Source organism: Amyelois transitella, chromosome Z, assembly GCF_032362555.1.
Source record: "Amyelois transitella isolate CPQ chromosome Z, ilAmyTran1.1, whole genome shotgun sequence".
NCBI lineage: Eukaryota > Metazoa > Arthropoda > Insecta > Lepidoptera > Pyralidae > Amyelois > Amyelois transitella.
Genome location: NC_083535.1, coordinates 7,363,571 through 7,389,471, shown reverse-complemented (window position 1 = coordinate 7,389,471; position 25,901 = coordinate 7,363,571). Strand labels below are relative to the sequence as shown.

The 25,901-nt window shown below is 34.2% G+C and overlaps 1 protein-coding gene across 8 annotated transcripts; it reads right to left on the bottom strand.

The window, feature by feature from the left end:
• Positions 1–540: 540 nt before the first annotated feature.
• Positions 541–25,019, bottom strand: LOC106133951 (ecotropic viral integration site 5 ortholog). 8 transcript variants are annotated; one of them, XM_060953820.1, is made up of 18 exons: positions 24,872–24,997; positions 18,988–19,039; positions 16,358–16,506; positions 14,762–14,923; positions 13,152–13,390; positions 12,460–12,651; positions 11,085–11,249; positions 10,461–10,655; positions 9,996–10,154; positions 9,379–9,612; positions 8,711–8,932; positions 8,335–8,442; positions 7,746–7,937; positions 7,451–7,618; positions 6,989–7,084; positions 6,548–6,649; positions 5,186–5,235; positions 3,686–3,822 (listed from the first exon to the last, which is right to left on the bottom strand). In XM_060953820.1, the coding sequence occupies exons 3-18, from the start codon at positions 16,458–16,460 to the stop codon at positions 3,816–3,818; spliced, it is 2,394 nt and encodes a 797-aa protein (XP_060809803.1). In that variant the 5' UTR covers positions 16,461–16,506; positions 18,988–19,039; positions 24,872–24,997; the 3' UTR covers positions 3,686–3,815. The 8 variants fall into 8 exon arrangements, with proteins under 8 accessions (XP_013189299.1, XP_013189298.1, XP_013189302.1 ...); XM_060953819.1 differs by having other exon boundaries at positions 3,688–3,822; positions 5,186–5,269; XM_013333845.2 differs by lacking the exon at positions 5,186–5,235 and having other exon boundaries at positions 541–3,822; positions 24,783–25,003.
• Positions 25,020–25,901: the final 882 nt, after the last annotated feature.

Below are 25,901 nucleotides of genomic sequence, written 5' to 3'. Positions count from 1 at the left end.
AACCAACTATCACATTGGTATAATCGTTTAACACAAGGATTTGTTCTGGACGCAATAATACGCCCACCGTGTCGCCAACGGTTTTTAGTTATACGTGATATTACGCCAGCCGCATGGAAAGGGTTAAACTGCAAGGGTTGCCGAGGTCAGAAGGGAGTCGTTTCGAGTAAAAACCTGATTCACCCAATCCAGGCTCCTTGGTCGGTCGAAGGCGTACCCCAGGCTCCTCTTCAGAGTGATGAGAATGCAACCGGGACTAAAGCGAGAAGAAAGAAGTTATAAATTTTACATAATCCTAGTTTGTATATGTGATCAAGTTTTGACCCCCATGCTGTCTGTCGCAATTTCATTTGTTTGATTTTTCGGGAAGATATCGTATCACTAACAGTGATGTCACCAAAATGTTATTACCAAATCCGCCAGAATCTACCAAGAAACGGAAATGACGTCGTTCACTTAAATCCATTTTGCTCTTGGCGTGACTATGTGTATGCCACATATCTTGTTACGTAGCAATGTAATGAAGAAAGAAGACGTACATAATCCAAACAGATTCATTTATTTACTAAAATAGTTGATATTACAGATTGGGCTCTTAATACAATAAATAAAAAGCATTACTACCGATGGACTATGGACAATGTAAGCACGAGACAAATACATTTATTTTGCAATGTAAAATTTCAATGAAATGTACAAAATATTGCCTGTAATAAATACAATCTATTTATTTGATTTGTTGTGAAAACCTATTTTTTATATGCGGTCCTTCGGCGTAAACTCATTAAAAATGAAATAATAATAAATATAAAATTCGTTACCGTGGATTTTATTATTAATTGCCTGATTTTATTCACTGATGATCTTCAAAACACAAAATATAAGTAATAATATTTTTTACCTTTTTTAACCCCCACTTCAGATGATATACTTTAAATTACGGTCTTGATATAGAGTTATGACAAATGATAATTGTAAAGGTATTGCACATTCTTAAACTTATATCTTAATAATATTAAGTAGGTATTTTATAATATCGACATACATGAACTAAAAATAAAATTCTTAGTGACATTACAAAACGTAAACAAGCATTTTCTCTATAGAGGCAAATGCTAATGCAATATCAATATACTTACTACTTTTAATTGCTGACAAAAATCCCAACGATAGTGCCCATACCTAACTTTACATTCATTAGAAAGGAAAGGTTTTAGTTGTACGCTGTCGAATTGGGTAGCGTTTTATGGTGTTGACTGTACCTCGGAATAAAAACTGCTCGCGTACATAAAATGTTATGAAATTGTCAAATTTTTCATCAACAGCTACCGTAAACAGCTATAATGAAAAAAGAAATGAGTTTATTTATTAATTAATTGCTGTATGTAAAGTCAAAATTCAAGTCAAATTCAAACCCGTTAGGACAAGTGGTCAGTGCTATTAACAAACATAGATCATACTTATATGAAAACCACATATTAATATGGAAGCAGTATTGTTAACTATGTGTTTATGTTGATATACTTATAGCCTACAAAATATATGATTCTGGACAGTTTTTGGCACATGTGTAAGTGACAAGGACAAAAGATTAAACGTTGTTTGTGTTCTATTTATTTTAAAAGCGCTAAATTACGAAATCAGCTTCTCGTGTCGTTAAATTCGTTCTGAGTTGTTTTATGCTACAAGTACGGTATGCAACCTTTTATACATAATTTTCTTCAACAAGTATCGGTTAGACAACTATTGTGCGAAAAGTAAATGTTTATTAAATTCTATATTAGATGAAAACTGAGTATTCTATGCGATAATAAAATACAAAATAAAATACTGTAGCTTAATATCTAACTCGAATACGATTTTCTTTAAATAAGTACGCATTATATTGTTTTAGTGGCTTTAAGTCATGAAATTCACTTTATGCCGTCAATAATTAAAGATCACAATATTACATATATTAATTGATTGTTTTAAAAATTATTTATCTAACGCTTAATGCTTTTGCTGGCGTTACCCAATTAGGAAAAACGTAGGCATTATAATTATTTATTTGGCAATACGATTAGCTTATTTATAAACCTGAACGTCGTATTACCAAATGTTTTATATTGAAATGAATATTTAGCAGCTGCTCTTTATTTAGTCATTTAATTATTTTAAAATATTTAAACTAAAGCTTATATTAACAAAATGGAATGTTCAGGTAAAATTTATTTAAGATGATAAAATAATACTCAAGCAGTCGTAGGATTCAAAGTCTTAGATAAATAGATAACCTAATGGACAAATAAAAAATACAGATTAAGATACTGAGATCACATTGATCTATTATAGGGCATTAACGAGTGAAGTACTCACGAAATATATAAATATATATGAAAGTGGTCTCTATAAATAAGCACAGTTACCCTTCTACAAATAATATAAATAGCTACGCATATTACGAACACTACCTGTATGTCTCAACTACAACCACAAGTATAAAAAGATATTAAACTCAGTGCAACGATGTAGTAATTGGCATCACGAGTTACTATTATAGGTTTATTAACTAGGTATGAAATATATGTATTTTGAAAAAAGCTACATTCAAAGTATTATAATTGGTTAATATTATTTAGATAGACTACAGTGAATTAGTAAATTCTTGGTAAGTACACTTATCTACATTTAAAAAAACCATTCGAAGGACTGATAAGAGATTATAATATTTACTATTGTTTTTACGTTATTTTTATATATTGTTTTTACGTGTGAACAAATATTGATTATACTGTAAAGTACCATGGCTCGCGCGATATTTCATGTGCAAAATTTATTCCATCTTGAAATTATATCTGCTAGTTACAGTCATTTCTCTTTAAAGAAAATATTCGGAATAAATAACCTGCGACGATTTGTCAACGAACTTTTGGTCATGGTAGTTTACTCGTGAATACCGTAATTACATTACAGTAAATACACGTAGGTATTTAGTCTAAAATATTTCTAATTAATCCTAGTAGCCACTGCTTTGTTGCATAAAGTATTAATTGAAAACTACGTACCTATCATTAATTGAAATTCAGCCGATCCTACATCGTTCTCTAATTTATTATCATAATACAGTGTCTAAAAAGTAAATTCGTGGATGTTTTAATAATAATTGCCCGCGTGACAAATCGCAGAAGTAACAAACAGATCTTACACCCTGTTAAGCCGATCCACGGTTATAATTTTATCACTTTCATTTATGTTAAAATTATTCGGTCTGTTAATTTGTCGTTAATCTCAAATGAAATTGGAATATATCTCTAAATTCTCACGTATAAAAAACCGTATGTGATAAAGTTTGATGTAAGCAATACTTATCAATAAATTAATTACAAAATATATTATACTTAAAAACATACATATTATTCTCTGATCAAATTCATATAATAAAATTGGAAGCTTTGCTATTTAATCGATACATTTTCGATTCGTTAAAAAAAATAAAACGAAAACATTATCAATATACATCTATATAAACATTAAACTTATGTGTATACTTACCTGTAATAAATGTAACAGGATGTACTTCAAAATTGACCCGAGTGAACGATTATGTCATAATAGAAGAACAATATCGTGAGTGTATTGAATATGAAATGTGTTTGTTCTTAGGTGTTTACGCTACGTGGGCTTTCGAGGCGTGGGGGGGAGTTCCAGTGAGGTGGAGGACTCTCGGCGGAGGATCAGCTTCAGCTTCTCGTCTTCCTCTAAATCTTCCTCGACAGAGATAGCGCGGCTTAGCTCGGTGTGGCCCAGCGCCCGTGCTCTCCACGCCTCTAGCCTCATGACCTACCCAACATAAAATTCGGTATAACACACCGTTTTACAAACAATATATGTTTATTTACCAGAAAATGTTTACGATACACTTTAACTCACTTTGATTATTATAATAAGGGTGATCTGGTTACAAGAGCCCCTAAAACGAGAATAAGCTGCCGAATCTCATCGCAAACATTTTCGGTAAACGGTTTTCTTTGCAGGACGCTACTATAAAAACTTAAATATTTTAATAATTGTCCGCAAAGTGCCCAATCAGAAGTGGCGAAATTAGTAATATTAGCACATTCGCGACTTAATTTGTTAGCTTACCTAAAAACGAACTACAGATGGATTTCTATTATTTAATTAACCTATACTTTTTTCTCCATTAGTAATACAAAAGAAACTCCAAGCTATGCATTTTTAATGAAATACTGGTTTGGCGAATGAAGCAAAAATAAACATTTAAAATGAGCCAACATGCAATAATTAAAAGAAATTATCGGATAAAAACAAAATGATGTAAAAAAATGGATCTCGGCGTGAACTACAAAGATATTAGTAATTATTTCATACAAATACATTAAATATTGATTAGTAATACTAATATCAATTTCGACAACTGGGTATAATATATTATATTTCTTTATATTTCAATCCGAGTTTGATGCATTTTTGACAAGATTATATGTAAAACAGAACATACTTCAGATAACATGCAAATCGGTGTTAAAATAAGCTGAAACCAAATCATGCATATCAATAAACTATCATATATCAATAAACTTAAAAGACGTAAGACAACGCTTTTTTCTGTTCTTTAAATGGCTATATACATCGTACACGTACACGAGTAGCATACACTTAGAAATTGCAGATTCATTCTTAACACACACAAAATGTTAACAACAAGAAAAAGAGTTCTGGTTATGTCGTTCACCGGATTACTCCACATTGAACAGTGCAAATACTGATTCGTGGGTATTCTGATTAACGCACAACACGGACGCACAATTAAGACACGACTCACGGAATTAATAAATGTAAGAAATGTAATGGTAAACAAAATATTTTTTTTTACCATCCCATCTGAAAATTATGCTTCGTTTTAAAATTCGATTCTTTTTGTAGTATCTCATACATATATTTTATTTTTAAAAATACTGTGATATACTGAGCGTGGAAAGTGGCTCATGCGCATTTTGCATTGCATAGATATAAAGAGCGTGGACTAATTTCGGACATTATTTTAGAGAAAAATCTAAATGTTATACCAAATAAACTTTTTATTTTTTCCGGATAAATCTTACACTTATTGCGTCCGTTTGTCGCTCTCTTGATGTAGTTGCAAGGGCAGAAGACACTGACGTTATCTTTATACAAAACTTACTCGACCCATTTCCAGGGCTCAGTGTCCGGTGTGGTGATTGGTGTCGGAAACTGTACAGTGCCAAACATAACTCTCATCAGACAACTGTGAAAGCGGGACTTTTCTTATAACATATAAGATATATTTGGTCATAAATAAATCGATGAAAAGTAGGAAACGTGGTGGTAGGTGTGTACATAGGATAAATTAAAAAAATATTAGGGGCGATAAAGCAATTTGAGGGATAAGAACTTGAGAAAAAAAATAATGTCATTCTGTATGTCTATTTGTACACCCTAATTTTCGAATGGATTCTAATAAACGTTTTCTTTTCTTATATAGCTCAATAGCCAGGCTCAATAGCCTGGGCAATATTTTGGTAACTAGGACATGATAAGAATCCCACGCGTACTAAGTCGGGGACGATAACTAGTAAGATTTATTAAAGTAAGACATCAGAGTAAATTTATCTAACGATTTTGAAAACATAGTCAGATATAAGTATGGAGCATGTGCTCATTATAAACATTTATTACAGGAGAAATATAATTTTGGAAAATATAAGAAAATTTACTATGATGTGTTATATCAATATATTGCTTGTGCTAGATAATTAGAATCTGCAAACCGTGGATTCTTTACAGTCACTCTTCTTATTGACATTAAATATATAATTTAAAATTGGAGTCAAATTTTATTTACTTATGTAAATAACAAATATATTTTTACATTGATATTTACGAAAACTTCACTAATATTTTCTTTTGATCTTATTTAAACATATTCCAGTCATTTAACATAAAGACCGCGCATTAGTGATCACAGAAACAAACAAAGCATGGTGTAAATGAAAAGCGTCTGTGGTCAACACTACCACCCGTGATGCATGTTAGTGTTGTAAGTTCTTTTCAAAATATTATATGTTTTTTCAGTCTAAGCGATAACAGAAGCTCACAAGAACAGGAGTGCTTCCAGAAAATTCCGTATTAAAACATTTTAATATTTCATGAAAAGGCAAGAAAAGGCGCTTCATGTTATGCCACTTTGGGATTATGCTGCTTCAACTGTTATGAACACGTGAAAGTTGGTTAGAAAAGCAAAGCTTGTTATATTTTTGTTGCGTTATTTTATTCTAGATTAATTGTTCAAATAAATAAATAGAGATATCCTTGTGAATATTTTAGTACGCTTTGATTTAAAATATCAGCTTAAAAAGAGGCATGGATAAATAACAAATGCCTCTTAAAATGTTAAATTAGTGACAGTAGTCCTTAATCATGATTTAACGTGTAATCGGTAATTAAAATTAAGATTATTTATACAAAAGAAAGTGCTAGTTATCTTCGATGGACTCGTATTAATAATCGAATAATTCTGTCATACCTCAGCTTTAAGCTCGGCGACCTGTTCCTGAAGTTCGCGCACTCTATCGGAGTCGTCCATGTTGTTGCTTCTTAGTTCCCCCTCTGTTGCCATCACCTCATTCTAAATACCACACGTTTATTATATTACCCAAGGATTAAGGAAAGGTTACGTTCCAGGAAACGGAAAATTAAAAATGTTTTTAAAAGACAAAACAACGTATGTAGATTACAAACAAGAAGAATACAACAAGCAAAATTTTCTAAATAAGCGACTCTCTAGAATTCATTCTGTAAGTTCAAATCTTGGGAACACAAATTATTTATGAAGCTATAGTTATAATGAAATAATTCTTCTACATGAAATATTTTATCACTTTTTATTTGTAGCCTATTTATGTAGCTTAATTTCGCTTCATAAACATAGATAAAGAAAGATATAACAAAATAGTGATGTATGTACCTTTAGTTTATACTCGGATACTTCCGTTTCCAGTTCGGCTATTCGCTGCGCATCCTCCATATTTCGTATATTCGCCTGCATCGACTCGTATTTTGCCTGTAAACACTCATTATAAATAATCAGCTTCTATTGTTTATAAGGCTAGAGTAAAGGGGTTTAGCATATAAAAAACACTTTTTATAAACCTATGTTGCTACTCGTATGTGTTTAAATAAGTGAAAGTCGTGTGTAACTTGATTTTCCGACGGATACTTTTCCAGGTATTGGTCTGAACACAAGCAACGATAAAATGATTAAAATTTAACTTCAAAAGTATGAAAATGAAAAAACATCAAAAGTAAGAATTAAATAGCTGTCATTCTAAAAAAAACACTTAATGGAGTAAAGGTAATTAGGCCGGCCCTTTTTCCTTTTTTTTCTTTGGTGGCGGTCGAGCCCGAACTATCGCTTCCGCTAAAATACCTTGCTCTCGAGGTCGGTGTACTTATGCTGGAACTCCCTCTGCCTGGCCTGCAGGCCTCGTTCCCGTTGCATGGCCGCGTCCAGGGCGTCGCGAAGCTGCCGCGCCTCTTCGTCTTGCCTACGAAGCTGGTTGGTCGATACTTGCACTTGCGTTTCTAATTCCATCACCTACAAAAGTATTTCCGATTTAATATTAAATTAAGAATGTGAACCGGGGAAAAACGATGACATGGGCTGTAAAATCGAAAAATTGAAAGATTCAGAACTACTTAGTTACAGTCATACTTAAAAATACCTTGAGCCTCAATTCCTTTAACTCCGTCAAAGCCTCCAGCTCCCTCATTTTAGTGGACATGAGTTCCTCGTCCAATTTCTGCATATCCGCCGAACGGCCCTCCCAAGCCCTTAGCAACTTTTTAGGGGTTGCCATAATGTCGGATACCACGTTTGATTGTACGGGCGGAGCAGGTGTTTCCTGTCTGTGTTCCTGTAAAAAAAGTGGACGCCATTTATATTTTAAAAAATAAAGATAGTTTGCAACGAATTTAACTTTACCGGTAAATAACAGATTTTATTAGGAAAACTTACCGCTCTGGAGAAGTAAACAAATTAACATGTATGGGACAAATTACAAACACTGAGTTAGCCACGAATGCAAGACTTGTGTTATGGACATCCTAAAATGGGGCAATATAATTCACCGATACTAAATTATGATGAGCCATTTGCATAATGACCTGAGCGGGAATCGACGCCGGGGACTGTGGTTCAGAATCTACCACTTCAGTCAAACAGACCTCATGAGCGGAAACCATACTTCTTCCCAGAGCAGACGCAACCGGGATAATCGTAAACGCTGATGATGATAAACGCTTTAATCTTACTTGCAAATGTCTCTGCCAAGTCTCAGATAGCTCTGCGACGCGTTGACGGAGCTCCTTGAGAGAAAGATTAGCTTCGGCCTCGCGCAGTTTTACAGCGATCAGTTCATCCTACAAGAAATATTTTCATGAATACCTAAACTAAAATAATTAAATTTTTATTCTTTCTACAATGCTTGAAAAAGTTGTTGCAGTCTAAGTAAATGAAGCATTTGACAAAATCTATTCCGATAGGAAGTCAAGACTTTTATACATGTTTTTCTTCTATAGGTCATGTCCATTAAGCAGTTCTATTTGGGAGTTCATTCGCGGTGCAGCATAGCTATTTCTAACCATTGCCTAACTCAGAAGGTAGAATAAGGGGAAGAGGTACAGGTACCTGTAGATGAGCCACGTTGTTGTCCACGCGCTGCCTCCGCAGACTCTTGTTCTCGCTCTCCAGCTCGGCGATCCTCGCGGTGAGTTCCCGCTCGGCCGCCTCCCTCTCGGCGGCGTGCAGTCTCGCCCGCACCAACTCTCTTTGCAGACAACGCGCTAGTTCTTCGCCTTTAGCGCCACTGCTGCTTTCGATGCCCTCTAACGACGATTGCCTCGAGTTGTTCTGTCACAGATAAGAAAAAGATAAATAATAGAAGGCAGAAAGAGGACTTCTTTTACTGTAGAAATAGACTGAGAGCACAGAATCACTGGAAATGCGCTGATATACTTCTGTGTGTTTATTGTTGTGTTTCGACCAATGGAAGCTCAGCGCTTATTATAAACAGCTGAGTGTCTTATTTTGTGAATGAATTGCCGATGAATGATGTTGCGGAATCCGGTGTTTGTTATAATGCGCCGCCATAGCGGTTCTGCAAATGAGTTTGTTTGTAATATCTTTATGGCACAGAAATTTTTACAATTAAAAAGTTTCAAAAGAAATTAATCACTTGCAATGACGGACTTATGAAGATGAAATATTAGGGGCATCTTATAAATAAATACTCGTTTAACAAAAGGAAAATATTACATAAAAGCAATATAAATACTACTTTAACATATATAAATTACCTCAGCAATGGTCATCTCCAAAGACCTAATTTCGTCTTGTGCGACTGCGAGTCTCTGTTGGGCGTCTACATTCGCTCGCCTTAGAGCTTGAACTTCTCTTGCCAAGGCGAATGCTTCTTCTTCTCCCTCGGCCCGGTCCACTTGACCGCGAAGAAGGCGCTCGGCCAGTGAAGAACTTTCTTTCTCTAATAACTCCACTCGCTGCTTGAGAAGACGGTTTTCTTGCCGGAGACACTATAAAATAAGATCGTTTTCTTCACATCATATAATAGTGTGTATTAACATTGTACTCTGTTTTGAAATTTTTATGTGGCTCTAAAACTTTATTGATACTGTTGATGGTGGAACATGTTTTGAACAGTATTAAGTTTATTGATTCAAAAATTAATTTAAATTACACACACGATATGACTAAGATGAAAAATATTGCTTAATGTGATGTCGCAACCAAATTATGATACTATAACGTTTTCGTATTGCATATCAATTCTAAGTCTTTTTAACAACTTTACTGCGCAGAAACTGCGTGGGATGCGAGACGGCGGCATATTTCTTTAGATACAACATAATTTTCGGATTTCTATGACACACACGAAATAATTTCGACTTAAACTCACTCTGAGCACAGCAATGTCACCCTGCTCCTTTGTCTTGATAACAGTGTATTCCTTCTCCAATTTCTTCATCTTCTTCGGATTCACCTTGATGCTGTACGCAAGACTCATGAACATGTCCTGATCGGCCTCCGCTTTCGCTGGCAGTTCTTTCTGGATGTACTATAAGGAATACATGTTTATAGAATATAATATATTCAATATATCAATAAATACTGAACCCTAAAAAAAATAAAACTATTAATTTTGCAGTAGATGTAATAATGAATGTGGATGAAGTGAAAAAAGTAAACAATATAATTAAAGTATAAAGTTCATATTATTGTTTAGGCATGTTTATAATGAACCATTAAATATTGTTTTGAAGTCCTTTTTTTTATTTTTCAATTTGTTCCATGTTTCATTAAGCGTTACTTAATTAACCAACTGTAGCTTTACAGTGAAAAAAAAAATCTTTAAATAAATTACCTTTAGTATGTTCTCCATATCAAGCGACAATAGATCATTCTTGCCAAGCGTGAGCATGGCCAGGGCCACTTTGAAGACGATCTCGATGCCTTCAGAGAGGAACACGTCCATAACGCGACATGCTAGGGGCAGAGTCAGCGTGGTGGTAAATAGCGTCAAAAACCAGCTACTCGCGTATATGGACGTACTGAAACTCTGAAAGAATATTTCTTTTTTAACAATAAGTTGAAGGAGGCCTTCACCAAAATGGTGGAAAAGGGCTTCAAAAGAAGAGAAATTTTATTATCCAATTAAACGTTGACAATCAACAAAGGAACCATAGAAACCAGAATAATGTAAGACAATAGAAATTGTAAATAGTTGAGGAGTAATGTGTATTCTTTCATGTGTTTTTCACGCCATTCAGTTGGAACCTTTCACCAGTACTTACCACTTCTATAGCCTTATACTATTCTTAATTCTCTGCATAAAATATGATAAAATCGACATGGAAAAAGATAAGGTTAATAAAGGTTGGAAATTTTAATAATATTTGACAATAATTTGTAACACTAAAGAGAGAGAGAGACAGGAGGACAATTTTATTAGAAGTAAGAAACATTTAATTTCTTGGTCGAGTGTTACCTGAGCTTGGAAGTGTCCATGCAGGTCTGGCAGTAGTTCCTGCACCAGGTTCTCCAGTTGGAACATGCACAGTCCCAGTTCCGCCATGCTCGGCTTGAACATGTCCCTCATACGGTGTTGCTGCATTATCTTCACTAGCACCGCGAACGCCTCTTCCTCCGGCATCTATAAATCAATATTTTTTGTTAACACTTAGTACAATAAAAAAATATACTAACAACAACTATTTAGTTTTTGGACCAATAAATTCATTATCTGTTCATTTAAATAAATTAATAAATTTCACTTCACTTGATATTTCTGATTTTTTAATTCTTTATAATTTATTATTATTAATTGTACATACATACTTAGGTATAACTATAATTTTAGGTATGTTTTCTAGAAAAGAGTAGAGCTAGGGGAAATATATGAATTAAAAATTAATCAATGAACGCTTGAATGTTAAACCATGTAATAGATGAATAACAATTTTAACATAAATGTGGAAAACCTAAAATCCATCCTGGAAAACACGATGTAACAAGTTGACGGTAATACCAGAATACACAAAACCGTCATTATGCTATGAGTAATGTAATCAGGGATGCGTATATATAAATATTCCTCTCTCATCTTTTCTTGATCCTAGTTTTCAGCTTTAAACTATTTTTTTATTCTACAAATCATTATATTAGGCTCATCCAAAAAATGAAATAATGCCTATGGCGAAATGTTTTAAAATCGAAAATCTGGATATTGAACTGGAAACCTAATTTACTATTTATACAACAAGATTATATCACTATAATCATATGATTGAGAAGATAATTTGATTTGTGTTGTGTATCCCTAATGGAAAGAGGTAGTCTTTGCCTACCCCTCCGGGAAAGAGGCGTGATTTTATGTATGTATGTATGTATATCCTCATACCATCTAATAGGCAATACACATGCCAATTTACGGCGCTAATCATCAGGATGATAATTTATTCTAGCCAACCTATTATTACTTATCTTACAAAGTTACCAAACCCTGAAGTTAGATAATAAGGTTGCTTGTATCTTATTTCTTGTTGACATTGTTTGAAAGTGATTGGTGTATATCTTATTAAGATTTAGAAGATATATATTAATCAATACATATAATCTACAATATCGTTGCTACTAACGACACCAATTATAATGCAAAAATATGTCATTCTGTAAAATCAGGATCAATCGGGACTTATCACATATCTAACTTGGAAACATTAAGGATTGCAAATTTCACAAAAGTCATGTCCCTGTACAGCCGTGAAAGACGCTTTCGAATTTATTATATGTTTGTACTTCCAGTATTACTACTGGAAGTAAAAACAGTTCAAGCAGATAACAAAAGAGTTCGCAACAATTACCTGCATTAGTAGCAACCCGACGATGAACCCGCTTCCCTGGCAGTACCCCACTTCTCTATCATGAAGCGAGTACGCCTTCATCACGTTGAACAGCGACTCCTGACCGAGCCCGTCTTTCTCTTTGAAGAAGTCGTGCTCCGGATAAGTGCGAGCGATGTCGCGTCGAATCACTTTCTCGCAAGCTGATTTCGCCTGTTTTACATATATTATGTTAATTTTAATACGTCGTTGCAAATTATGTTAATGCAATTAATTAGTAAGATATATGTAATTATAAATACGTTTTTATATTCAAAAACACCATAGATACAGATCCAGCTAGATACCAACGTTTCACTACATTATATAAAAACCAAATGAGCCAACCTTTTTTGCCGTTTTGATCGATTTAACAAAATCTGTTCAATACAAACGTTAAAATTGTTTATAATTCAGTCAATGTCGATCATTGTAATGCCGAATGAAATATTTTTGAAAATAATATACCAAGATATACCACTAATTCATTCGACAACATTAGGCAACATGACTATATGTACCATAGTATGTCATATGATTTATAGTCTGTAGAGAAACATGATGGTTGTGTTAATCATATTTCTTTTCAAACGACTGTACACTTGTGAGAACTAGCTCGATCTATTTGTGTAAGAAAAACCTACTAATTTAAAATTCATCTTTAAAATAAATACCTTGATGTAAGAAGCGTAGAGTTTCTTCTCTGGCGAGCTGTCGACCCCCGCCAGCAACTGCCAGACGATGCCTCTGAAGTGATGAGGCACGCCCTGTCGCACTAGGTCGCGAACGAACTGGTTGCGGCGCTTCCATTCCGTCTCCCAGTTGCTGACAATGCGCCCCCACAAACTCCACAAGTCTTCCTCACCATTGGTCCCGCTTACACGCGCCTCCGTTTCCAAACTTGAGCTGGTTGCTGTTCAATAAATGGAACCAATGACTAACATGAACTAAGTTATGTTAGGGTTATTGAATAATTAAATTACCCACACTCGGCAATCATCGCCGCAAAAATGGCAGAATATTATGGAATTTACGCTTGAAAAACATAAGTACTTACTAATTTTCAACTTGAAGATAAAATAAGATTTTGATAATATTTCTATCAGACCAGGACAAAAATATTATAATGTATAAGTTTTACGCAATAATACATACACAATGATAAATTTTTTAAAACACTCGAAACATAGAACTCGAAAACTGTTTTTGCGTATAAAAAATCGTTTGTTTCATCCATTTCATCTACAAGCTCATGGCACCGTGACTAAGATGTACTATACTCCGATATCATCGTGTGGTGTTCACTGATAAGAGATAAAAATAAACAGGCCTGGTTTCAGCGGCAGATTACAGCTAGTCCAATATTTCAAATAATTTACTTTTAAAGATGTGCCATGGTTCATCCATCACCATCTAGTAAGTTTATATATGAAATATAAGTAAGTATATGAATGTGATTTAGATTCTCATTTACCGATCGATTGTATAAGACGAGTGGAAAAAGAAGACATCCCATCTTACTAACATAGTAACATGTTTATTTACCTCTCTCTTTCGCCGTGTTATTGTACTTACACTACACATACTAGATACATGTGTGTTTTCAATGCACTGAGAAATGTGTGCGATCTACTTGTTTCCCGTTGTTTTTAGTGCATTGGGTGCAGTGTATTATAGCTGTAGCTGGCTGTTTCCGCAAAATGCATACAACTTGCCTATGTGGTTAACTTAGTAGCCGGATTAAACTTGATGTTGTAACTAGCAGTGGTTTAGCTAACTCTGGTTTGGGCTCCAAAAAAAACATTAAGCAGCACAGAGTAGGTATATTTACTGATGTTATTGTGATACCAAGATTAAATCATAAGATCTTCTTACAATAAACTAATATTCCTCATAAGTATTTGTATTAGTATAGCCATCATCATTCTCCTGGCGTTAGTTCCGGTGGCGTCCTTGGTTCTCTGGGGAGGAGCCCGAGGTGCGCCTATGGCCACAACCAGTATTGGCAGTCTTTATATCCCACTACCGGGCGTGGTACGTTAATAGAAACATTTGCAGATTAGTATCTTTTAATAGTGAAAAAAATTTAAATGATGGTTTCAGTATGTCCTAAGATTAGCCTTTACAAACAAAGTTCCCTTTATAATATAGGTATTATATTACTATATACTTTAAACACACTAGCAGCTCATTAAGCTGATGCGTGTGAATTTTGATGCTTGGAGATTTTTAAAGTTTGTCTAGCCGATTCTTAAAACAATTGAAGGTATAGATGAAAATTTACCCGAAGCCAAGGAGATCTGTGATGTATCGGAGCTTTTGCGACTGTGTACATTGGTGAGCGACGCACTCTTGGCATCCGCCTCGATCCGCCGGTTTTCTTCCTCCAGCTTGGCGAGCAGCGCCCTCGCGGGCGTCGGGATAGTTTCACACTCCTCACGGCAATCTGCGTTCATAGAAAACACTAATAAAATATATTAATAAATCAATAAATGCGAATCTCTAGCAGTTTGCTATAGTATCGATTTGAATGTATGAAGTTAAGAGTTAATATAAAAGATTTGTTTGGAATATAATTACCAAATTTTTTTTCTAGAAACCATTATACTGAGAAATTTGAAATTTAGTTTAATTTATAAAACACCTCTGAAGCGTTTATGTACAACTCAACTAACCAAAACTTTAGACTGACAACTTCAGGAATTGAATAAAGATTTGGTTTTATTAAATGCACTTTCACTCAGAAAGTGGTGTATAGGTACTGTCAGAAGATTACACAAATACGAGTCTAATCAAAGAAAACGGATTATCAAGATACAAGGTTTAAAAGACTGTGTGACTAGTATACTAGCTTAGAGCTGACATATTGCATATTTTTGTAGGTAATTGTAATTATTACGAAATCGATCTTTTTCAGATAAGCACAATGTCATAAGGTTTTATTAAAATGTTTAAGGTTAATATTAGAGAATTTAGTTTTACCATCACAATTTTAAGTTTAACAACTTCTCCAGTCTCAGCTTGAATGATGTATGTAACACCAATTTACTATAATTAGCTACAAATTACTTGGCCGAATGTATTCAGACAGATAGAGCCGGTTAATAACTATTCGCGTGACTAGTACTAAACTTTATTGAATAAAAATACCTACACTTACACACGACAGTTGATGAAGCCATGGTAGTTTCTCATAAAACTGACAACAGTGATGTGAGAAAAATACCACTTAAATCTTTACCAGATAAAATTACTAACACGATTTCGCAACACAAGCGCAAAATCCTCCATTTACCTATTTCAGTAGGAAGTTCCGTAAATCCTCTTAATGATCACGGATTTCCACAAAGAATTTAAAAACTATATTTTATTTTTCTACAAGAAGTACATCTGCCACTCAGATAATGACGGAACCATGAGCAGCACAGGTAGTGTGCCTATACCTATTCATTAAAGATGAACCATTATTTCATTTCATATTTTCAAATGCTAAGTACATATAAACATACATAATGCTCTTTCTGAAACGAGGTATGTGTACCTTCCATATGAACCTCAATTAATTCATACATAAAAGTCTGGCCCAGAGTGCATCTGGTTTCGGTAAGTTATTATTAGTAACTCAATATGCTTATTATATTGTACTGTAAAAGAAATTAGTCGGCCGTTCCCATTCTTTAGTTCAAAAACATAAGCGTGGTTTGAACCAAACGAAATAGTGATTTGTTAGTAAATTAATAAGCTACTGATTAATGATAGTGGTTTTAGTATGTTAAAAGCTATGGGCTACAAAATGTCCTTGCATTGCATACTTAATGAGTGGCATTGCAAGCAAGTAGGTATAATAGTGCATTAATAATGTTGTATTAAAGCAACAAACCGTCCAGGGATGAAACAGGCGATTCTGTATTACTAGCGATCGGCGTTCCCGAGGGGGCGCTGGGTGCGACCGGCGCTTCTCTCGCTTCGGACTCCACCTTCATGGTGTGCCAGGTGCTGCCATATAGGACGTCCTCTCCGCGCGCCTCTCTGCACCAGACACGCGCAGTCACCACTCAACTCGCAACACGGAATACCAACGACACAATTCTATCCTCACGTATACTCATTTTCAACTCTATCTTTAACTTATTATAAGTATTCGATAGACATACAAAAGTAATTACTGCGGAGTTTTCTTGACCTCAAATCGGAGGAAGGAACATTCTAAATGGTATTCACGCACGAATCGCGGTCAATTCGAATAAAAAATAAGAAGTTTATATCTCTACAGTTCTATAATGTTGGTGGAAATTAATATCAGTAAATGAATTTGTAGATAGCTAAATAAACAATGTCATAAGTAGGTATAACCATATCTATTTAAGGAAATGAATATAAAACCAGCAATATCCAAGGTCACACCGTGTCTGAACGAGGCACTCGTTTAGGCATTGATATTGATAACCACTCCACCCATCATGCACAAACAGTAGAGAATGATTGTTGATGGTTTGTAAATGCCAAACATTCACGATTGTTTAATCTATAATGATAAGTTAACAACAATAAAATGAGTGAGCGAGTATGCTATATTTTGATGAAATCGCACTAGTAGGTGAAAGTCAGTGGAACAACGCGCGTTCCGCGGTCATCCGCCCTCTAAGCATGAAGGCCGTTCGTCACATTAGATGGCGTGCGCTGCTGGCGCGCAGCGTAAAAATTGGATCGCGGCATAGCGTTGAGCTCGCGCACCGCACACGTCAAAGTATCCGATGGTTTCGTACAGCAAATTAGTTTTGTTCATTTATCAGCGACTACTACTATGGTGTGTGTTGACGTCATCAGCAGTCATTGTAACCTCACTACATTAAAACTAATAATTTATTCGGAGGGGATAAGAAAATTTGCAACATGCAACTTCTAAGTATTTTACTTAAAGAATTATAGTTGGAAAGTGTACTGTGTGTATCGGTTTGAATAGATAACACAAATTTTACAGGTCTATGTAATACTTTAACAATCCGTTGAGTAAAGATATCGTATAGTTCTAAGATAAAAAGAACGATAAAAGTGTAAATCAATAATGCTACTGTGCAAAAGAGAAATGCAGAAACAAATCTAAGTTACTTTGTTTTACTGATAAATAAAATTTAAAAACATCTATGTTTAATGCAGTAGCAAGCTGTAGGCAAAATTATGGTTCAAAAATTATACAGAAAATAAAATACGTTAATTGGATTGACCTAGTCACTGTAATTTATTAAAAGGTTTGGTCTATAAACTATAAGGGCAATGACAGTTAATGAGCACAGGGTGGGTACTTGGGGGCTGAACTCAGAATTCAGAATAATCAAGTCGTGCTGAAGTAGAAAAACATGATACCCGGTTCAACCTATTTTTAGGTACAGAAGTGGAAGCAAAGTAGTTTCGCTGTTAAGAGCTTGTAGTGTGGACTTTCGTAGCGGCAAACAAATCAAGTTACAAATCTTGTCAGTTAGAGGATTCTTGGAAAAGATAATTCGACATAATAAGGATAAGGCTTTGATTTTATATGGCGATGGCTCTAGTTAGACTAACGTGATATGTGTAACTCACAGGATTTGTGTCATTATTCAGGATTTTTCGAAATATGGCGCCCTATTTTTAACTTAATTAGAAACATGTCTCCTATATAAAAGCAAACATGAACTAAAACCATTTTCTGGTCACGGAATGCTTGCTTAAATACTTGTCTTTTCAGGTCTGGCCTACAAACAGAAAATTGGAAAAAATATGGAAGGTCGTCAAGAGAGGACACCCTTCGTATTTGCTATCCACTCCGCTGCAAAATGAAATGTGGCCTCAGTATGGTGGCGACAAAGTCAAGCATTGCTCTAGAATATTTTCAAGTGGATATTATTTGAATTTGCCGAAATATAAAACGGCCATTTTTTAAGGTTCATACACATTTGATTGAAAGAATGCAAATACACCTTTTAAAATATATTTATCAATAATAAGATTTTGAATGGAAGGACATAGAAGTAAAATTACCTCAAAGTATACAGAATAAATATTTTGTTACATTCTTAATAAAACTCACAACTGTGAATAAACTTTTACTGTGATAAGTTACTCAATGAATATTCGAATATTACTTTTATTAAATAAAAGTTTAGATTTTTAATTATATTAAAATACACGTATATGCAGATGTCTATAAGTACCTAGCTTTTTCAACTATTCCACAAGACCATTTAAAGCTATAAATTGAGCATTTTAGGTTTTACAAGCTGTTAAGCTTCTACAGTTTCATACAGCTTACATGTTTTACCAGCAGAGCTAAAAAGTAAAACTTGAAGGCGAGATTGGACCATCATTATATTTTTTTAAAACCGTGCTAAACTTGAATTAAAAAAAATCTTTAATCCCATCAAAAATAAAATAGTGTAAATCTTTTCTCTGGTACAATAAACGAATTCCCAAATAATAAATGAAAAAAAGGGATTCCATTAATATTACGTGTGCTTGCTTAGTTTATATAATTACCGTTAATTAATGGAAATGCTGATGTTGCTTGTGGAGCTGGTTCAAACATTAACTGAAAGAAAGAAAAAAACATAAGTTTAGATTACAACTGCATTCAAAATATAACAGATTAATTTATGAACAGTCATAATATAGTCCTTTATTATTACTTTTGTTATTCGTTACATGTAATGTCTGCCTAAATCCTCTGGGACAGACGCCTGATAATATGTATCTACAGTACTGAGAAATATTTTATCGCAGTCTTTCGCAGCAAGTTTCGCATCTTTAATTTGTATCACAACAGAGGAGGTACGGGCGCGCCACGTAAGTAGGTAACCATGACTCATATTCTGGTCGACACCTCATTCCATTCACAACTTGTAAGTTTGATCATACTAGATTGTTCACCTTGCTAACGCTTCGTCTACATTTTTATGTTACAAAATAGATATAGAGGTGGACGGATACTCGGTTATATTGTACCTTTTTCAGTACACGACCGATTTATTCTGTTTAACTACAGTTTTGGTGAAAACTATTTTTAATGATTGAATTAACACAATGTATTAAGTACGTCAATGTATTAATAATAAAAACAACTTTTATTTTTGTCGGTGATATTAAGTTATTTTATTAGGCCGAGTGCTCGGTTTGTTGAAGGCAAAACAGTAATGCTTGGTATTCGGTTACTCAGTAAATGTTACTCGGCCGATTTCCAATACACAGAATTTGATAGTAAACCCATTTAATTTCCGAAGTCACGTAACTTGGCTTACTCGGCTTTGGCATTAATTAATTTGTTATGTTTAGATGGTACATATATATATATATATATATATATTAGTACATGCCAATTTATTTACAATCGCGCATAATTTTTGTTCGCTCGTGAAATAGATGCTAGGTAATTATAAGTATAGTAATATGCTCGTATAAATTATTTTGTTTACTAATAATGCAGTGGAGTAACATTAAAAACAATAAACCGTATCAGTGTCAGTGGTCATATGGAGAAATTAAAGCTAAATAATGTTGAAAGTGATTTACATCAGTCATTGTAACATGGGCAGCTGTAACTTTGTTAGTGGCTGGGGCTAATTACGTGAACTAAGTGGGTATTGTAATATTACTAAGTATTCAGATTGATTCAACTGCTTTTACTAAACTCTTGTCTATGACACCCTTTAAGTCTTACGGATATTTCTTTTGTAGTCCTCCGATTGACTTTGAACGAAAGAAAAGTTCAGTGCTCTAAAATGTCTGATTATGAATAAAATACCCAATAGCAGAACTTACAAAATTTATGCACTTAGCCAAGCTAATATAAAGTACCATTTCGGTCAACTTGATTACACAACAATGTGCGACGTCACTCCTGTCTCTCACGATCCAAATTAAAAAAGCTTTAAGTATATCTATTTGGTGGGTTACTAAGGAAATTTGATATACAAGTTATTAAGCATTAGCTTCTACGAATATAGTCAACACCATTATAGTGTGCAGAGGGGTAACCTAGACAAAAGGATATCAATGTTCCAATTTCATTTCGATGGGGAGACGGTACCAACGTATTAGTTGCTCCAGGGAAAAAAGCCTAGGCCAAGATATAGTCCCTCAAAAGTAATGTCATGTCCTCACACAACTAACCACGACCAAGCGTGATTATGTCGCTTGGGAAGAACTTAGAACTAATCGTGTGCAGAGGTAGAAAAGTATCGATGTCGTCGTGCACCGGTATAGAGAGATACCTCTACAACAGAGTTGTAGTTAGTTGAACTTAGATAGGGCAGCACTAGCTCGCCAAGAACTTAGAACTAACAAGGGGATTAAAGATGGTTGCCGCCATTTAATGGCCTTTAGCCACAAAAAAGCATGCGTAAGATAAACACGCATTTAAATAAAATGGCATTTTGAAATACATTAGTGAGGGGCTAAGAGCATGCCGTAGTTTGAGTAATAGCTGCTGCGTTAACATTATCCGATACAAAATGACACTGACACCGTGTGACTACGGTGGGTTAAAACCACACTTAACCGTCCGGTTACCGTGGCAGCCGAGAACACATTTATCATCATAATAAAAACGAAATAAAGCAAAGCTTCTTCGTTACTTTCATAGTATCCACATTTTAGGCTAGACCGGAGTACATCGACCCATATTCCGCCCCGTTCCGATTCGGTAACGGCCAATAGTCTCGTCTCGCGTATGAAAGGCAATTGTAATTTTTCGTCTACGTGTACGCAATTTGCTTTTTTTGTTAATAAATATTTCCGCATGTTTGCTATTTGCAATTGCCTATCTAACTAAACACATTTACACAGTAACCATAAGCGATTGTGGCATAAAACTATAACTAGTTACAGTCTTTAATAGTGACGAGCCTTTACCCGTGGATAAGATAACGCGTGAAAAGAGAACGAATTAAAAAACTTACTTCAGCATTTATAATATTAGATGGGATTCGTAGGCGTTTTTTTTTTAATTAAATTAAAAAGGTACCTTCATATATATTAAATAATATTTTTTAAGAAATACGTCACGTTGATGGACCGGTTCAAAAATTACAATACTTAGTCTAACCTAACTAAGCAATTCACTTTAACACAAAAAAACATCAATAATTTTTGGGTCAAAGACTAAATAGGTACGCATGTAATACTTTAAAAAAAATGTCGTCGTAAACTCACAAACACACACGGGTTGGGGGTAAAAAATATGAAATGATATCGAAAACCACTTACAAATTGCAAAATGTAATTCAAATTTTCGCAAAGCAAAATTACTATATATACCTTTATTTTAACCTCTGCTGGGCAAATGCCTTCTCTTTCTCCCTAATATAATAATATAAAAAAATGGCCATGATTATGATGATCAGTGACAAAAAAATATTTAGGTAAAATATTAAATAAATCCGTCATTAAGGCATACAGCTGAAGAACAGGGCCTTTCAGTCTTAAGGCTCGGTCTACTCCGCGAGGGATGACGTAATTATATGTATGTATATAAATTCAATCGCACAGCATTATAATAATTATGTCTCGCTTTGCTTCTCAAATGATAATAATAAATGTTTAATTATACAATTTTTTGGAGGGGTTTAAGTAATCTGAGGGGTGAAACAAAAGTATTTGTAACGGCAGACAAATATTTTTAAGCTATTTTAATTTCTCTACATTGAGTAACACTAATTAGTTACTTTCTTGAGAAAGTGCCTGGAGAAACTTTGCATTTCAAATAATATTTAAGTATGCATGAAATAGCAACAGGTACAGTTAATTCCTGTATACTTTAACTGAATTGATAATAGTGTCAGAATGTATAAAATAATGGTTAAGAGCTAAAATTACAAATAAAATAATGGAAAAAATGATGAGTTTCCATAATGTGAAGTGAGTTGCACTTCATAGGTAATCTCAAGGTATATGTAATTGTACAAGCATATGAACAAGTTTTGGCCCATCAGTTTCACACATACTTATGTGGGTTGATTTTCAATTACAAAAGCCTTTATAGCAATAAAGGCTTTTGTAATTAAAACACATCAGTCTCCATCAGCTTATCCTTTAGACACAAAGGCCTCCTCCAGATCGGAGTCTCCTGGCACAGGCTTGCACGCTTAAAAGGAGACTCCAATCATATTTCTTGTGTCATGTGCTTTAAGAAATAAACGATTTTGTATTTTGTATTTGTATTTTGTATCTTTCCACTTTTTCCGGTCCCTTGTGAGCCTCACCCACAAGGCACCTCCGGTATATCATATACTATCTGCCCATCTCCTTCTCTGTCGACCTCTCTTCTAATTGTGTGTCATATACTATTTCCCACATCTTGGGGTTCAGTCTGTGATCAGTTGTGCCCATTTCAACACTTTATCACGCATCATGTGACCTGTCCATCTCCACTTTAGTATTTTCACTTTTATATTAATATCCTCTTCTTTAATAATCTTTTTCAGGTCCTTGCTTGTTTTCTATGCTGCATGTTGTAGCCTAGCATGCTCCTCTCCATGCTTCTTTGGCATGTTTTTAGTTTGTTTGAGTTTCTTTCGGTGGCAGCCCAAGTTTGACATCCATAAGTCATTATTGGTAGTATACATACATACATAAAATCACGCCTCTTTCCCGGAGGGGTAGGCAGAGACTACCTCTTTCCAGTTGCCACGATCTCTGCATACTTCCTTCGCTTCATCCACATTCATAGTATGGTAATCCATTGGTAGTATGCAGGTATTAAATATCTTCCTTTTGATTGCAATACTGTATTGTTTGCTTTCTTTTCATTATATCTTTATTTATATTATTTATTTATTTACTTATCTGGTCTCTCAAGGATGTGGGTTGATATTACAACTCAAATAAATAAAGTGTACATACAGAAAATCATACCTCTTTCCCAGGGGTAGGCAGAGACTACATCTTTTCATTTGCCACAATTTCCTTTCTTTTCTAACTGAAGTAACTAACTAGATTTTTAAGAAACAATGTGTGGAACAATGGGAGACAAGATATTTAATATTTTCGCATGGCTTTTAATAAGAAAATAATTTTGGCAATTTGTAAGTAGTACAATAGGGAATACTTATTAAATGTGATATTATAATATCAAAAACATAAATCTCAGACACGCTTCACTGAGAATGTGATAAGAAACACAATGAATAAAGCACAAAATTAAAAACTAAATGATGAAATGAAAAAAAATGTAAGCCTCAAATAATATTTATGCAAAACATACTTTGAATTAGATTTTAGTAAGATTATTTCCATCTAGGTTTTTAAAATAAAATAGGTTGATTGCAGTCTCAAGACCACAAGTGTTAGGAAACCCTTACAAAGATAACAAAGGATCACAGTACCTACAATGTTTGTTATTGTCTGTCATAAAGATTTGGTCATTGGTTTCTATGCAATTTGAGTGCCATCTTCACAGGAAACCTGATCATGTGAAAATGGCACTCAAATTTAGTTGTTACTTTACCTTTACCTAAGACAATTTCCATCTTTTGTAGTCATATCAAAACTAATTAGTGTATGTAGTTATGAGTCAACCTTGAATGACAAATTATAAAACCATTACTAGAAAATTGTATGATCAGAACAGAAGCAAAAATCAACTAAACAATAAAAAACTAAAGACGGAATCTTTTTATCACTTATATTTTGTAGACTGCAATAAAAAAAAGTGAGTGGGAAGATAAGAAACAGTAATATTTTCAACATCTGTGTAGGTGATCTGGAAATCAGGTTGTATTTATCCATAACAGAGACAAATGAAACACTTAATGGAAAGTAAGTTGTGTGCAAAATGTGTGTATCTATACTAATATTATTAAGCTGAACAGTTTGTTTGTTTGAATGCGCTAATCTCAAGAACTACTGGTTCGAATAGAAAAATTCTTTTTGTGTTGAATAGACCATTTATCGAGGAAGGCTTTAGGCTATATAACATTACGCTGCAACTATTAGGAGCGAGAGATAATGGAAAATGTGAAAAAAACGGGGAAATCATTCACCCTTGAGGGCTTCAATAATGCCCAAAATAACTATTCAACGCGGACGGCTAGTGTAAAATATATTTGAAGCGAAATACAATATTTTTACATGAAAAATATTTGAAGACACGTCAGACTTATATTTTGTCGATGGGAGCATGTAAATTTCTCAATAGAATATTTGCCTTTAAATAATTTTGCCCCATTTTATTATACCATGAATGTTCTTAATGTATAATGATGATATTGATTTGAAAAGATACGTCTGTGTTGTGTTGTAATATTACCTACCACGTTGCACAAATCTTAGGTACTCACTTTCAGTAGTTCAACAGAATTGAAAAAAACAATGGAGCAAGTGCTTTAACTACAATTACACATTATCATTATTTAGTGGGTAAACGTACAAATAAATACTTGATCCGCCGCGCCCTGGCTGTAAGAAACTCAGTACCTACACACAATCAAATCATCACTTCACAAGCACAGAATAGGTAAAACATACGCTGTTTGGGCTTGGGCTCCTTTTTGACAGGAGAACGAATGGCTGAACAAAACAAACGGTACGCGAATGAAGGAAAACTTTGACAGAATAGTGCATACTGCAATATGCATTAATCTATCGTTAATTTTAAAGTCTAACGATTAATAAATACTTTTAATCGAATCGATATTTAATCCCAATCCTAACTAATATTATACACCCGAAAGCTAGTTTGTTTGTTACCTTCTCATGGGTTACCTACTGAATTAATCTTTTTAAAATTTCACATATATATAATTTAAGAGTCTGGTGAAGAACATTAAGTTACTTTTATTCCGATAAAAATTAAAGTTTCTGTGAAATTTGTGAAAGCCTGTTTTATTTTCTAGGTGGCGCTAAATTTACGCCTGCGAAGCTGCGGGTATATAACTTGTTTTTACCGGGATGAAAAGTACCCTATGTCCTACTCTAGACTTTTTAAGATTGGTTCAAAATGTTTTTAATTCTATGTGTTCAGTAGATAACATGAAGAGTAAACAGATAAACTCACTTATAATATTAGTTGGAAAATTTTCTTTTTTGTTTTGCTTTCATTGTTTGCACTTATATGCAACTAATTAGGGAAGAACGACTTCATTTATTACAAACATAATAATATAAACTGTGCCACTTTTTAGAGAGGCAGATGAATACTACATACTTCCAATTGTTGGAATTATACATTATTTTATCTATAAATAATGTAGTATATTGCATATATTGTACATCATTTTATCTAGAGGTGTTTGTTTTTGTATTGTCTAGCAGTGCGTTCAAAAACCTAGTTCATCATCAGAAAAATATGACGTTTGTGAGGTTTCCGAACGAAACGAGACCGACTGACTATCCTGAACGACATCTGAGTTTGACATTATTGACATTGACAACCCAGTTTGGGTTGTCATTGTCAATCA